The 17,035-nt window shown below is 34.2% G+C and overlaps 1 protein-coding gene across 1 annotated transcript in view; it reads right to left on the minus strand.

Annotated features, from left to right (window-relative positions):
• Nucleotides 1-16,790, minus strand: part of LOC133521221 (uncharacterized) — a 165,758-nt gene extending 148,968 nt beyond the window's left edge. Inside the window, exon 1 of the mRNA XM_061856068.1 lies at nucleotides 16,178-16,790. Coding sequence (XP_061712052.1) covers nucleotides 16,178-16,193 — 16 coding nt within the window. The 5' untranslated portion in view covers nucleotides 16,194-16,790. The remainder of the gene's footprint in view (nucleotides 1-16,177) is intronic.
• Between the last annotated feature and the right edge of the window lie 245 nt (nucleotides 16,791-17,035).

Consider the following 17,035-nt stretch of genomic DNA (forward strand, 5'->3'; position numbering starts at 1 on the left):
TTGAGGGAACGTACATCAATTACTTTACTTATTTATTTAAACGTACGTATCTTGCTCAGTGAGAGTGAGAGAAGAACAGGAACCTACTTGGCCTTAATTAAATAATATCAATATGACACCAAAGGTATCATTTGACCCGGTAAATTTCATTACAATTTAAATTAAATTAAGTCATAATACGTAAGTAAATATATTGTTTAATGCACTACGAAAGAAAAGAAATTCAAAAAACAGATTTACAATCTAAATAAAGTTAACAGGCGGTCTTATCGCTGTGAACAATCTGCTCCAGGTAACCACATTAATCATAAAATGTATGATCAAAAAATATGACAATACATGAATTCGATAAAAAAAGAAAGAATGATGGCATACTAGTATACGTGGGAAGTTAAAAGTATCTTATATTCGTTATGTATTGAAACCTTTGTAGCTGCTTGAGTGCACGTAAGCTTGATTCGGCAACCTACTCCTGAGGGTTTAATTTACGATAGACCCTTAACATTTCCTTCCCGAACTTCGGGCCTAAATACCAATAATCGGCAAGCACACTTCAGGGACGTTAGGATTTTGACCGGGATCGCACACTGTTGTAAGTGCTGTCTTCACCTGAGCTCAGACACTATAGTTTGATCATCACGATCTTATTACTGATCTAAATACCAGAGTAAATAAAGCTTCATATATCAAAGTAATAACAAATAGTTATCATTCACGAAATATTGTAGAAAATGTTTGTTGTGATTGGTTGTCTAAAAGTATAGTCCAACTTTGTGTGAAGGAAATATGATAAATAATAAATTTTACGGCTACTTCCCTTGAATTATATAATTAAATAGTAGGCATTTTCAGAAAAAAAAAACGCTCAGAATCTCGAGGACTATCGATTTAAAAAGCAGAAAACAGGTGTCCGAAAAATATTTGTATTGTCAATATGTAATATTTTCAGTTTTGTGACGCATTTTCACATAAGTAGGTAAATTTTATAGGCACCAATATAATAAAACTAAAACCCAAAATTTGTATGAAAAACTGGGGACACATTTTTTTTAATCAATAGGTCTCGTTATTTTGAGTCAAAATAACCCAACAGTTGTTAGTTTAAAAAAGTAACTATACTATTTTTCTGTAAACTCTTAGTAATATAAGTGCCTAATTTTAACTGAGCTGCTAATCATTTAGTGGTTGCTATGATTTTATGATTTGTAATTACAAAAAATTATAAACAAACCCAAAAACCCGCCGGCTAGTTACGTAAAGAAGCATAGCAAACTAAAAAAAATTTAAGTTTAACATTTTCCCATCGTAATTAAATCATTTTTGTTACCCTTAAATCGAATAAGTCACCTTTGTTACCAAAATTCAGTCATTCTACTAACATCAAAGACCGGAATTCCAAATTTCTTACCGTCTCAGCTTACAATGATCTTAAGTTCGAAGCGTAGCCCTCTAATTCGAAGATCGGATCTATCGACTATCAGAAATTAGGTCAGACTGTAAGTTAAGAATAAGTTAGTGCCAACAGATTTGCGAAGATACCCAGTTGCCCAGTTAAATTAAATGGGTCGTAACTTCGATTGCTTCTAGTGCATTTGATTCGATGGATACAACATCAACAACTAAGTTTTAACTTGTAAAGCGCATTATAAGATCCGGTTGCCTTAAAGATTAATAAGTTTACATGTAGCGGCGTCAAAACGGTAAATATATTTTTTATTAAATTCCATCAACATTTTTATGTAACAATATCAGTGAATAAAAGCAATAAAAATACCTTGACGCAACTACCCCTGATGTAATTTATGGTCAAGAACTTTTCTATTATTATAGCTATTTATGCATTACTATGCATATTTCTAGCATAATTAATAGAAAACTTGATCCACAGATTCATTGTAAAATCCTATTCCGTTCGTAGAATGAAAAATTGAAAACTATTTATTCATTAAAATTTTATTGCGCAATAGGCGAACTTTAAGACAAAGCAGAAAAGATTATACCTTTGAGCTAAAAAGCTATTTCTGTAACAGAATTAATTCTATCCATAACTGAAAACACCACAACCTCGACCAGAGTAAACAACTCAACAGTTCAAAACATTTTCTCGTCGCATCGCAATCTTGGTCGCTTTATTTAGATTAGCGTGGCTGCTATCTCAGTATTCACGACGTCATGACTCGAAGGGTTTCAAACTCAGAATTACGTATAATTCCACAATGAGTTTCCGCGTAATCATGCTTTGTGGAGTCTTTTGGAGGTGAAATTCGGCTCATATACAGGGCGTTCCAAGACTATGGGACATCAAGGGAAAGTATCTTAAATATAAGACATAGGATATTTTGCTAAAAGGAAACTTTATTTTATTTTCAAATATGAGTAATAATGCATTTAAAGATTTTAAAAAATAAGGTACTTTGTCTGGAAATCGAACCGACTCAAATGTAAAAAAAAAAACCACCTGTATTTTTATGATGCCAATCGAATTTTTAGAAATTCTTTGAATGCAATATTACTTACTTTTAAAAATAAAATAAAGTCTTCTTTCAGCAAAATATCCTATCTACGATATTTTAGGTACTTTCCCTTGATGTCCCATAGTCTTGGGGCGCCCTGTATAGTCTCGTATGAAATATAATGATTACAGAGTGTGTTATAGGGTCAAATGTCGGTTGTTACTTCTTTATTGTGATATGTTATGGGTACATTAATAAGTTTATTTGAGTGTATGTGTGTATTACACATATTTTTTTTATAATTTAAATCCAGTAAGTTTTATGCTGCTACTTTAATGCGTATTACATAAGTAACTTCTTCAAAAAACCTTCACATAACATGTTTGTGTTTATTTCAATGTTCTGTTTTATCGGTTGATTTTATATAATAAATATAGCATGCAAATAATAGTCATGTCAGCGGAAAAACAGCGTTTATAATGGACTGTATAATGTACCTTTTTCAAAATACTGCTGATGTAATGTTGACTGACCTGCGTTGCGTGAACGGTGAATTCATACGGAACGCTTCGAGTACCGCAGGGAAATAGGCTGCTTTACTTAACGGCATATCTGACTCTCATGTTTTTTGGAATATGAAGCGTATCTTGTGCGCAGCAAAGACTGTTTTTCAATAATGGAAATTGACCACGATAAGAGTTTATGGAAGTAAAAATGAAAATGTGAGACTCGCTCCATTAATATCAGTCGCGTTTGGATTACTCGTGGTTTTAGGACAATTTCTTTGTGTAATAGCAGCTTTCGCTAAGGTTACTACAATCCCTTGATAAAATTGAATAGAATGTCTGGAATCCTTTTTACAAGCGTTGCATTTTGCGGGTATAACAAGAAAAAAATCTTTCTATTATTGTGGCTACAGTTATTTTCTTGATTTTTTGTTCAGAGTAATCGAAACGTAATGTGAACTTTGAGGGCTTTCTGCAAGAAAACATACATGAGTTCATATATTTATAACTATATATTTTATAATATTTAAACACGCCTGTTTCCCGGAGGGGTAGGCAGAGATCATGGATTTCCACTTGTTACGATCCTTACGTACCTCTTTCGCTTCCTTCACTTTCATAACATTCTTTCTTCAAGATTTCCCCGATTTGATCAGATTCGTAAAGTCCGCCGAGGTCTACTCCTTGCAGCTCCCTCTTCTACTTCTCCCTTATACACACTCTTTGTTACCCTTCTTTCTCTCGTTCTTTCCACGTGTCGAAACCTCTCAACATACCTTTCACAAAATTTGTCACTACATCTTCGTTCAGTTCCCACTTTTCTCTTATCACATGTAAGAGAACAAAGTTTGTAATAAGCAAAGCAAGTGACGCGAACGAGGCTTATAATATTGTTCCAACCCTCGATTAAACGGCAATGTGTTCCCAAACGCTCTCAATGTCAAAACATCCTTCAAGTTGATCAATGTGGGCTCTGAAGTCTGATGCTTAATCAAACGTGTGTAGGCAAACAACGGTGGGGTGGTACTTGTAATTCTGAGCATGTTGCTTGTATTGTGGTACATCTCATAAATTGCTATGCTGTATACCTATGTTTACGTTATGCCTCACAGTAATGTTAATTTGCATTTAGAACATGTTTTTTTTTGTTCAACACTTTGGGACTTAGTTCGGACGACAGTTGTTACTATGAATGTGAACATACTGAAGTCGGATAGGGGTGCACTACAATTTTTATAAATTCTTTTCATTTATTATAGTTTGATATGTCGTTATTTAGAATAATGTAATAAATGGCATACTACCGTAATTCTTAATTAGCGGTATAAAAATATAACAATTTATGTCATTATTGGTATAATGGTTATAACGTATATTTTTACACTTCGTCTAATATACATTGCCATAATTATTACATACTCTAAACTTAAAGCATATTATTTTTTCTAACAAATGACATCATATAATTATATGATGGCACACATATGTGTGCCATAATTATTTGCATGACATAAATGGGTTACGTTAGGTTGGCACACTTGGAACTGCGACGAATAACTGGGTCAAAATTATTTTCGTTTTCTGTTTCTGATACTACTTAAAAATTATATTACAATAGGTATTATATCCATGACAGTTTAGGTGAAATCACAATATTATAAAAGAAACGTATAATATAAATGACATTATAACATACAATAATATATCAAATGGCATTATAACAAAGGTACGATAGATTTTTTTTTAAAATTATATTAAGCATCACACACCCGTCGGATAGAATGTAATTTTTTTTTTTCAGGCATTTTATCATAAAGCAGAGACGCTTTCCAGATAGATTTTTGTACATTTACCCGCCTGTTGCTATCCCTATTGCACGCGCATAATTATATTGCTGCCAAACTCGCACAGTGACATTGCCAGCCGGCAGCAATATCCGCGCGCAATAGAGATAGCAACAGGTCAATGATCACTGTATGAAAATCTATCTGTACCCCTAGTGTAAATTTGATCGACATCATAACGTGACGAACGCGTTTGCGTTAAGTCTCATTTTGTATAGGATTTTGAGTTTCCAAAACGTCCCGCTTGGCGCGCTCTTTCTAAATCCAATACAAAATGAGACTAAACGCAAACGAGTACGTCACGTTTCGAAATCGAATTTATTTACACTAGGGGTACAGAAAGCGTCTCTGCTTTACACATTCAACTGATTGACAATTGAAAGTCGTTACACGTAAATTCTTACAACAACAAACAAACTACTTTTTTTTACCAAATGTTATCCAAGAAAATGACCACAATTTTTGATACTAAGTATGTGTATCGAAGTACTGACCTGAACACCAATCACGTTACAAAACAACAATTACTACAAAAAATAAATGCCCTAGAATTCAACAACCCCGCTCAATATAGTCATAAAATATACCTTTCGAGACGTAATCTCACCTGCAAAACATCAATGAAAGCTATCCAGAATCCAAATAAAATATCCGCAAAATGAAACGAATGCCTTTACGGGGATTTCTTTTTTAAGCAGCCCGATATTAAACGCCCAGATATTTTGGGAACAATTCATTGCGGTCCAATTCACAAAGCTGTGAGTGACGTCATAGACAGCGAGAGCAAAGTGGAATGTATCTTTTGTTTGAATGTTATTTCTTAAAGAAACCAGACAATACTAAATTAAAAAAAAAAATTCAATAGGGAGATAGCTTAGAGCTTATTTATTTGAATACTGTTAATAATTAAATGTGTTTTCCACTGGTTCTTACGGTTGTTTACCGAGCCATAATACTTATCTCGTGATTCGTTGAAGTGAAAAAAAAAATCGCCCCCACTTTACGTGTAGGGGAGATACCCTAAATATTTCAGATTTTTCTTTTACTATGTGTCGGTATGATTGATCTATACAGCGTGATTTCGGGGTCGTGGAGCAAGAGAACAAGACATCACACAGAATTCAAATATGAGTCAAAATCATTAGTGATGTTGCTCATTATTTATTATCACCAATAATTATGATAATTTTTCAGATGACAAGTAGAAAAAAACATGTTTGCGTACAGTTTGGTCACCCTACTCAATGTGACATCTTGTCGCTTTCCATACAGCGTATGTCAAAAGTCATAGGGTGACCATGATTACTTCATATAAGATTAATTTTACTTGAAAAATAATAAAAATAAAACTAATTATCTTTCAATCAAATACTACCGTATGATAATGTAAATCATTTATAGATTCAGAAAAAGTGGTTCTGGATCACAGACAAACACAGACGGACATAAGCGAAACTATAACCGAACGGATCCTTATTTACTATAGAATCCTTAAAATGACAGAATATTCTAGTGTAGGAACTACTGTAATCAACGCTGACAAATTGTCGTGTGACATTGACAATTTTCCATAAATTGCTGAACCAACAAGTGAATAGATTAGATTAGATTTATTTATTTCACAACATAATTACAATATAAATTACATTAATGCCAATTTATAAGAATCTATATTGTAGTCGATCGAAATAAATTTAATTAATAGCACGATAATCCAAATAAATTCATTTCATTAATTATACATAAGTAACATGAAAAATTTAACCTGAAAAAGATTGCCAAATAATATCAATAGTAAGCAAAGACAATGTCAAACAGGTATACTATTATAAATTATATAATTATGCCAAAAAATCACGTCTTGAATATAATTATAAAAGTAAAAAGTTTCTCAATCGACGCTTGAATGTTGTATCGGATGTTTCCATCCTTATTAGGGTTCCGTACTAAAAAAGGTACAAAAATCCCATACAAAATGAGACTTGCTGCTTGCTTGGTTGGCTTGCTGGAGTTGCAGGCGTACATAGGCTACAGAGACTGCTTACCATCAGGCGGGCCGTATGCTTGTTTGCCACCGACGTAGTATTAAAAAAAAGACTTAACGCAAACACGTATGTCACGTTACGCCATCGAATAAATTGACACTAGGGGTACTGAATTAGGTTTGCAATTTAGCCAACTTTACGTGTGCTTTATAACACTTGAAATTACTATGAGATTACATGAAATACTTCTTTTTTCAAATAAAAGAACAATTTTTGAAATCTTCACATGATAGAGAATCGAAAAACCAGCATACGTGCATTACATCGCGCAAATTAGACAATTTGCCGATAGATGCCGCTGTACATAATTATACTTAGTATAAGTACTTCTGATCGAAAGCCTTTATAGTTACACATAATTACAGAATACCAAGTTCGTGCCGAACCCTCAGTGCGCGAGTGAAACGAACTCGCACTTGACTGGTTTTTTTCTGCAGGTAATCGCTCATAATAAGTCGGACCGATGCCACGCAGGTTCTTTGCTGCAAGTGCCATACGACGTGAAACTGTTCATAATCGACTTGTTCTCTATGAGGTTTCTGGGAATACCTATCTTACGTCGGACTACATAACCTGGATCTAATTTCAAAGCGCGGTAAATAAAAACCTAAGCGAGGACTGGATTGCTCTTTTTTATGTTTATGTGCCTATAAAACCGTCAGCCGTTATTATTGCATTTTAAACCCTTGAAATATGTAATGAAAACTGGCCGGCGTATAATTTAGGCCTTAAGCTACGTCGACTGTTTTATTTCCGTTTCAGCAGTAAATAATTATGTTACGATATAAGGTTTCGCTAATTATTCCCGCGTAGCCAACATGCTAATCGTTAACGCTCCGCGTAGCGTAGTCATCTTTCTCTATCTAAAAATAAACCTACCTATCAACATTCATGGTCACCCAACTAGTCACGTGACTTAATTGCAATGTAACCAATGTAATGTTATGACTTATGAAAGTCATTGTTTTTTTTTTACGTTTCCAGCCAGCAAATACAAACGGCCCCATTCGAACTTTAAGATATCTACGTCAAATATCGTATCTATACTTAATATACACTGAGGAGCAAAACTGTCCAATAGTAGCATCTTAGTAGAATGTGGGGGTAAGTTGATGTCGATCAAGGGGATGGGCACATAATTAATACATAACAGTACTCCTTGAATTTTTCTACAAATCCGCCTAACATATGATGTACTTGTCATTTACGGTAATGTTGTAATGTCGAATCGAAAAGTACAAACAAAAAACACATTTTTATTTTTTACATTTGTCTTTAGTATTCCAATATTTTTATTTCCTCCTATGGAAACTTCAAATAGGGATCCATGTATAATTAAGAAATTCTGCCACTATAAAAATGTAATGGGGCATATTTTTGAAGTTACTTTTAGGTGCCTTATAGTTCGGTGCAAAAGTGTACCATTAAAACAGCCATAGAAAGTGTCTGTTGGTTCAATGTTAAAGACGACTGTTATTCTGCCATAACTAGAAAACTATGTTCACGATTTAAACAGTTGATACCTCATTTTAGAGAGGCTAAATTTCTTAATTAGAGTCATGTGGGGCAAGTGTGCGCACTTTTTATTCAAACTAGTATTAAAATTAAACGATAAGTATGGAAGGGAAACGAATATATGCATCAGGTGAAGCATTTGTTAAGGTAATAATTAAATCAAGAAATAACCTATAAAATCTTGACATTCCGGAGAAAAATCTCTCTAATTCAATCAGCTCAAAATTACCCGCAGTATGGGTAAGTGTGCGCAGCTAAATGAAGTTTGTGAATTTAATATTATTTTAAGCAGACTAATTTTGATAACATCTAGCGAACTTTATTGAGACATAACATAGTTTTAAATGTTATACTGAATAGAAGGCTTATGAACATTACTAACAGGGAAAAAATTCATTTACTTGAGACAACTGTCGTCGTTACAACAAATTTTACCTTAACAGCACCGGTTTTTTTTTTTTGAGGAGACTAATGATTCCGTCCAGATTTTTTTTGCATTAACTAATTCTTCACCAACATATCTTTAATTTTTTTACATATACCACAAACTTCTCCCTCCCCATTAATAAATAGAGGGGTTGCGCACACTTACCCGCTGCGCACAGTTACCCCACATGACTCTACGTATGGTTTCCTATTTTGAGTTTCCATAGGAGGAAATAAAAATACCATGCCAAATGACAAGTACAATCCTATGTTAGGCGGATTTTAGAAAATTTCAAGGAGTACTGTTAATATGACGACCGGTTTGGCTTCGTGGGTAGTGACCCTGCCTACGAAGCTGATGGTCCCAGGTTCAAATCCTGGTACGGGCATTTATTCGCGTGATGAGGGATATTTGTTCCTGAGTCATGGGTGTTTTCTATGTATTTAAGTATTTATAAATATTTATATATTACATATATCGTTGTCTAAGTACCCTCAACACAAGCCTTAGTCAATTTGTGTAATAATGTCCTACAATATTTATTTAATATGTATTAACCATGTACCCCTCCCCTTGATCAACATCAACCTCTCCACATTCTCCTAATATGCTACTATTGGGACAGTTTTGCTCCTAACTGTAATTACGTATATTAAAGTTGGAATCTGGTCGGGTAGAGGTTGAATTGAATAATTTGATTGATATATGCTATGAGTCCGTGACAGTTCTATATAACAAGTAGGGTAACCATAAGATTCGATAAATATAAGTTAAATAAGTAATTAGTTACAACAAAATACGTTTACAGATTTTTTAAATATTTATACGTAAAAGTGTTTATACTAAACGTACAGAGTAAGAAACATATATTTCTGATCACGATTTATGAATCAACCTGTATGTTTAGGTAGAAAAAAATTAATATAGAAAGCTATTGAAAGAATTGTCGATACAATTATCATAATCCCCACGCAGCGAAATTGGTCTGACAATCACAAAACTTCGTCGTGTAGGTTGACCCTAACTCCATTCCGTTCCTCGTAGAATTTTATTGCAAACACCCCAAACAACTTCTTGCGTATTCCTTATTTACGAACTCTTTCTTATATAATAATAGTATTTTGTAGTTGAGTTGGGAGCCCACATATGAAAAGTAGGCATTTATAGTTCGATACACAAAATCTTAATACAACCATTACAGTCGACGAGTAGAAAAACATTTTTGCATAAAGTTATAATATTATACCGTGTTTATTTACTTGTGAGTAACAACAGGCCTTGTTTAAATAAATATTTTCAGTAAAACGTTACAAACGAAATACTTGTTTAATACGAGACGCCGTTTCACCACTCATTTCTTTGAACAAAAAAATATCAAAGGAATTTTTAGTAAGGTTTAAAAGTTTTCGAACATTTTCTCATTTTCTTAGTACCTACCAAAGAAAATCTAATGAAGTGAAAATTAAAAAATGCTTTGGAAAGTTTTTCTAGCATGAATGTTCATTTATAATCCTTCGAGGTGTAATGTGAAAAGAAAACTTGAGAGCATAGGCTTGAACCAATACAATCATAAATTCTATTCTGTATTTGATAAATCGTGATATAGGCTATATTGTAATTCAAAATAACACAATGTTTAAAATGGTCGTAGCGACAATACGAAAAAAAAAGACTTAATAATAACAATGAATATCGTAAATAAAGAAATAGTACATTATGAGGGAGCAAAATGACGTATTTACGGCGAGGGCCTACATTGAATCCTTAATCAAGCGAAGGATTCTGTAATAGAATCTTGAGAGTAGCGATGGATTCAATTGTTAACCCTCAAAGTGGAAATAATATCGCTACCATGTGACACATACTGCTTTCCGCATCACCTATGAGGATTAAATTTTATTATGGTTCAAAATATTATTTAAGCGAAAAACATATCATGAAAAAAAATAATGACCTAGAAAAAAAAGTGTCACTTTGGTCCCTCCTAGCAGGGAAGAAAAAGCCTTTTTTCGAATGGGCGATGTGAAAAGAAAAATTATAATGGTAAAATTACGTCGTCTAAAAACCTTATTTGCCAAAATTAGTGACTTTAAATGAAGTCTTCATGCATCGTCAAAATGGCATTCTCAATGGTATTTAATATGAGGCAAAATTCTCGAGGTTTTACTTACATATATAATTCACCTTCAGGGGCTTGTCATAACTCTCGCCGTTCTGAGACGTTTACGCGGAATTACGTCTTAACCGACGTCATATCCACCACTTACTTGGTAAATGAAATGTGAACTTTAGGTGTTTGAGAACTTGATTCAATTTACAATGATATTGGTGAATGGTATAAATATAGATTTAGCTATTAATAGGGATCGTATTAGAAAGCCACGGCTAAACGGGACGTAAATATTTCCTTTTAGATGTTTGAGTTGTTGATTAGTTGGCAAAGTGTTTGATGTAATAAATAAAACGTCAAATACCACATCAACCTATTTGTACCAGGTGAGAACATATCTCGAAGAACTATAAGGTAGCCGCTGAGATATAAACGTTCTCGAATAAATAGCAACCACGTGTCAGAAGATCCAACGTGGGAAGGACAAGGTACACCAAAGATCTGGTTAAGATCGCAGTTTTGATGTGAACAACGCACTACTACCCGTTGTGCTGTTCAATATGATTATTTATATATTGATATTTTATGTGTTGCATTTAAACAATACTGGGTAGGTAATAACAAATATCCGCAGTTTAAAAGTGAAACATTACGGCCTTGGGTGAGACTTGAAATCACGACCCAGACGCCGTGAGTTCAACTCTCAGCCAAGACAGCAATTTTTCCAATTTTAAATTAATTCTATGCTTAATTAGCATCGTTCGCAGACGTTTCTTTCTTCTTGTTAAAAAATTATTTAAATATGAGCAGTTTAGGCTTCACTATGTGAAAACAAACATAAATAGTTTTGCGTAAATATTTTTTAATAGATTTACATTTTACACAAATATAGTAAAACTTATTAGGGAGATACGTGTCAACCAAAAGTATACCTACCGTTCCAAACACGAGCTTAATTACGAAACTTGTAGTATATCTGACGTGTCAAACTTTTAGGCTAGCATCATAATAACACAATTCCACGAACTTAAGTACTTATATAATGTAACGTAGCACTAAATTTACTTACAAAGTAACATTGTTAATGAATCTCTCTGGAGTTCAGGTTACGTAAAGGAGACGGGTTCATAGCCCGCTGAAAACATTCGGCATCCCTTTTTCGTTCATTCGTTTATGAGTAAGGCTGGTTACACATTGAGTCAAGGTAGGCGATTAAAAAAAACTGTGTAGAACTGTCATCTCCAAGATCGTAATGTTTCACTTTTGACACACCAATTAATTTTGCATATAAATTATGTCTTTCTCTATGACTAAAATCAACAATTTATTCTGTAGACATAAAAAAAAAAGAAAATTCTTTTTTATCTTGAGTTCTTTCTTTTAATATCTTATTTTTTAGATCAAAATAACAACCATTTGTTAGTTCGGATCGGCGACTAATATCGCAGCAGCTTCAGTGAATGTCAAAGATATCTAAATATGAATGCGATAGCTATTAGAAAACATACTGACTGGTCCTGTGAAAATATTTATGAGTAGAATTCAACAAATGTATACTGTACATTTATGAATTCATAACATACCAATACTTTCGTAATACAGTACTTGAAACAAATTGTACTTATATTACCTATTCGCACTAGTAAAATGTGTATACAAACGTCTACAGTGTGCAACCTCCTAACAGAGTTCGGGGCGCGTATCGAAAGCCGGTGCGACCTTTGGGAGTCGATAAACTGGGAGACACGAGACACGAGATTTAAGGTTGAATACCTATTATGTTTTGTGGATGACCTGAAATAAAGCGTAGGTGACTTTGATACAACTCATTCATTGGAGCGAGGTTTGTTTAATACGGGAGAATTCAATTGAGGCTTTATTCGAGTTAAACCTTTATAGTTGACTTATTTTCTACATTTATTATTAATTCAGTGATGTTTTTCAATGCCTTAAAGTCCTTAAACAGTTATCGAGTTTATTATAATAGAAGTTGTCATAATAATAGTTAGCTTAGTAAACAGATAATGATAATATTATGTTTTGAGTCTCAGAAGCGATACTTTAATACACCGTGTATATTTTTAACTCCGTTGGTTTCAAGAGTCCATTCCTGAGCTTAAATTACGTTACTTTCTCAAAGACACAGGTAATATATTTAACTATATTTTTTATATGGCCCATAAGAGTATGTACACTTGTCTAAGGGAATGTTTACATATTAATTAGCGTTTAAAATACTCATTCTAATATTCACTCATTACACATTTGCTACTAATGCAAGTACAACGATCGTTGTTCGCAATTGTATTGTGTTGTTGAATTTATTTATATATGATAGTTTTCGATTGTTTGGTTGAGTAAAATATAATGCCCCCATTATAGTAACGCTATATGCAGCATTTTATAACTTTTTATGTAAAAAAAATACCTAGAATATTTTTTTTATTAACTATGCCACAAACTCAAAATTTGTCTGGAAGAGATCGCTCTTTAGCGATAAGACCGCCTGTTATCTGCCTCTATCACTAATCAATTGTTTTTCTTTAAGCTGTATCTTTTAGTGTGCCAATAAAGAGCACTATTCTATCCATCTAATAATTTATGCCAATTAGTTTCTTTAAATGTAGCCATACCGATTTTAATTAAATTTTATAAAAGCACGGTGTTTTCTTGTCGACCGAGGTTTACAAAACAATGTAAATTCCATGGTTATTAGACGATACCTTGAACATTTTTCAATGTTTAGCCATGAAATATGACAGGAAAGTAGTTAGTTTAGGAACAATGTTTCAGTTCTAAATGAGTAAGTTTAGAATGAAGGATCAAACTTTACATCTGTCGCCAGGTTCAATGTGAACTACTAGTACCTATTTACTGTTATTTTCGTTAAATTTATTTAAAAATATCTACCAAATTGCAAATTTTCTTTTAAAACTGCGTGAAAATGTGGCGTCCCAGCTGTCGAGCGTTGTAGATTCTTTATTTTTATCGTTCTCGCCGTACTAAGTTTGAATTGCTTCTTGCGACAAAGCTTTTAAAGGATTCTTTTTTATACTTGTTTTGATGTTGTTGACTGGTAAAAGTCAACCTAAATAGGTTTACTGAGCCTCTATGTCATAAAACGGGAACTCAGTTCGGCGTTAGTGACAGCGACCATATAAAACCAAAATACCTGCGCGTACATGAATTTATAAGACAAAGGTTATTGCTCAGCTAGAGTACTTTAAAGATACTTAACATCCAACTGTACCTATGGTAGTTTTTCTGGAGTAAATTCATTATTGAGTTGGTGTTTTTTTAAGTTGTACCTAAATACCAGTGCTCGAGATACACCTACGTGTTTCTCTTCAAATTATAATACTGTTTAACAATGATACGAGACCTGCGGTCACGGCACGAGCACGGTCGCATTGTTATCGCCTATCGCCATGCCTGTCACGTTCTAACAAGTATCTAAGTGTGAAAGTGACAGGCATAGTAACAAGCGACAAAAATGCAACCATGCTTTCACCGCTGGGCTAGACACTCTAGACAGTGGGACATAATCCACTGGTGATAATTGTAATATCACGAAAATGTGGGCGCGTACCAAAGTACACACACATTGCGTGTTCATACATTTGGCACTGAACACAAATAGCATATCTGCTATTTGTGTTGTGTTTGTGTGTGTATGAACTCATAATAAACACCGACCAATGTGTAAACAGGTACCAATGTACCGAAATGTATTTAAAATGATGTAGTCTTTAGTGTTCGCTCTGTCTACAGCCGTTAGTTACAGAAAACCGCAGCCAAATAACACTAGACCCTACTCATAGTGTTGTGTTCCTGCCGAGCTCAACTAGGGGGAGGGAGAGGGGGTTAGGGTTGGCAACGCATATAACTCCTCTGGAGTTGCAGGCGTACATAGGCTACGGAAAATGCTTACCATCAGGCGGGCCGTATGCTTGTTTGCCACCGGCGTAGTATAAAAAAAATAGTTACGGCCTGATTCGAACTTTAAGGTACGTCAAACATTTGCTAAAGATAAGATAATATTGATTATATAGATTATATGTATAGACGTCTATTCAAACAACATCGTCACTTTTGACTCTTGGGCCGTTAGTCTATTTAAACTTCTTAGATTTATATTTTTGCTTTGCTCTATACATTTGTATATCGCTACGAACTGCCGCTTTACGGCTTTAGCAATTGTTAACTACTAAGCTTTTTGCCACATGGTCATTACAAATAATTTATTTCCCCTCACGTTGGCAAATAGGGGCCAGGAACAGGAGGTAACCATATATTATATACTTGACTTAATTGAAGGTTACATTAATCTACTTACTAATCGAAACAAATTGCCTCGTTGCAAGCGTTGATATTATGGAGTTAGAGCTCATATTAACCCTTTTTTAACTCCGTTTCTTTCAAAGGTGCATTCGTGAGCTTCAATAAGTTATTTTTTTAAATAAATAATAATAAATAAATAAATATTATACGACTTTATTACACAAATTGACTGAGTCCCACAGTAAGTTCAATAAGGCTTGTGTTGTAGGTACCTAGACAACGATATATATAATATATAATTATAAATACTTAAATACATAGAAAACACTCATGACTCAGAAACAAATATCCGTGTTCATCACACAAATATATGCTCTTACCAGCATTTGAACCCGGGACCATCAGCTTCATAGGCAGGGTCACTACCCACTAGGCCAGACCGGTCGTCAAAAACACCAGTAGTCGAATTAACTCCGTTTTGAAGATAATAAAAAAAATCAGTAACTTAGTAGCTTAGCAATATGCAGGTTGGCGTCTCTTTTTAAGTATTCAAGATATCTGTAAATAATTTATTTTTATCTGAAAAGGCCCTTTCGAGCGTGTACACTTACCTTAGGGTATGTCTACATATTTGATTATAATTGTACGAAGTCATTACATTGGCTACTAAACGAAAGCACTATCTCGGACTATCGATGATGTAAGTGAAATAAATAAAAAGGAAATTAAATAAAACACCGTGTATAGCGTTCACACTTACGTCACATTTAGTTCTTCAATTATTCATAATAAATTACTTGAATTAAACAAGTCGAATAAATTTAGCTACATACTTCAAAATCAAATAATTGAGTAGTTCAATAATATCTAACTTTGTTGGCTGCAATGTAGGATTATAAAAGAACACTAAGGTCACATGAAATTAATCAACTTTTTTTATCCTACATTAATTCTTATCAAAGATATACATATTTGTAAGGGATATTTCTGGCTTACCTTTATAAATTCTCATTTTGGCAGAACCGCACCGCTTTCTTCTTAGAATAGGTCACAAAAATGTCATTTTGCCATATAATTTTGCAACATTCTACAGTTACTACTTTAGATTTACGATATTATTTAAACCTACGCCACACATAACTGCTCAGATCTATAAATTACCGGTTTATATGTACAGTTTATTAGGGGAAAGTTGATGTTAATTATAAGGCTCTCGCTTTTACTGAAGTGCAACTGAAAACAAGAAGCAACTTCGCGCGGGAAACGTGTCAAGGTTATGTTCTGCCACACTGCACTCGCATACGTAACTACTAAAAACCTCAAACTATTCCAACTTATCTTCTTAAACACCGAAACTTAACCTAAACACAACACTCAGGTTAGCTAAGCCTGGCAAACGACGATCGGTAACCACGCCGTTCCATTTTCGAACTATGACATTTTCAAAATTAGTGCCATCCCGTGCAGTTGCAGCGACGCGACGCACCGCCTCTGCCCCTGGGTGCCTGCGGACTGGTACTGCCGGCAGAGGCCGCTGCCCGCGAAATTGGCGCAATTTCGACGCATGCGCGGTGCATTTGCGAACCGGCGGGAGCTCCAGTGGGGTTGCCAGCCGTGCCGTTTTCCCCGGACAACGCTGCAATCGTTTCTTAAGCCTATAAACTTATCGTTTTCCCAAGGCTCTCTGGAAAACTTAAGTGCATTGACGGAAAGTTTGGATAGGATCCGCTGGGGTACTGATACGAGTCTACGTATCAAAGATCTTATATAGGTGATTGGATATCTTTGTTCACGTATTTAATTTCGATTATATGTTATGTAACTAATAGATTCAAGGATTAAATAACGGTTAGG

Source organism: Cydia pomonella, chromosome 9 (genome assembly GCF_033807575.1).
Source record: "Cydia pomonella isolate Wapato2018A chromosome 9, ilCydPomo1, whole genome shotgun sequence".
NCBI lineage: Eukaryota > Metazoa > Arthropoda > Insecta > Lepidoptera > Tortricidae > Cydia > Cydia pomonella.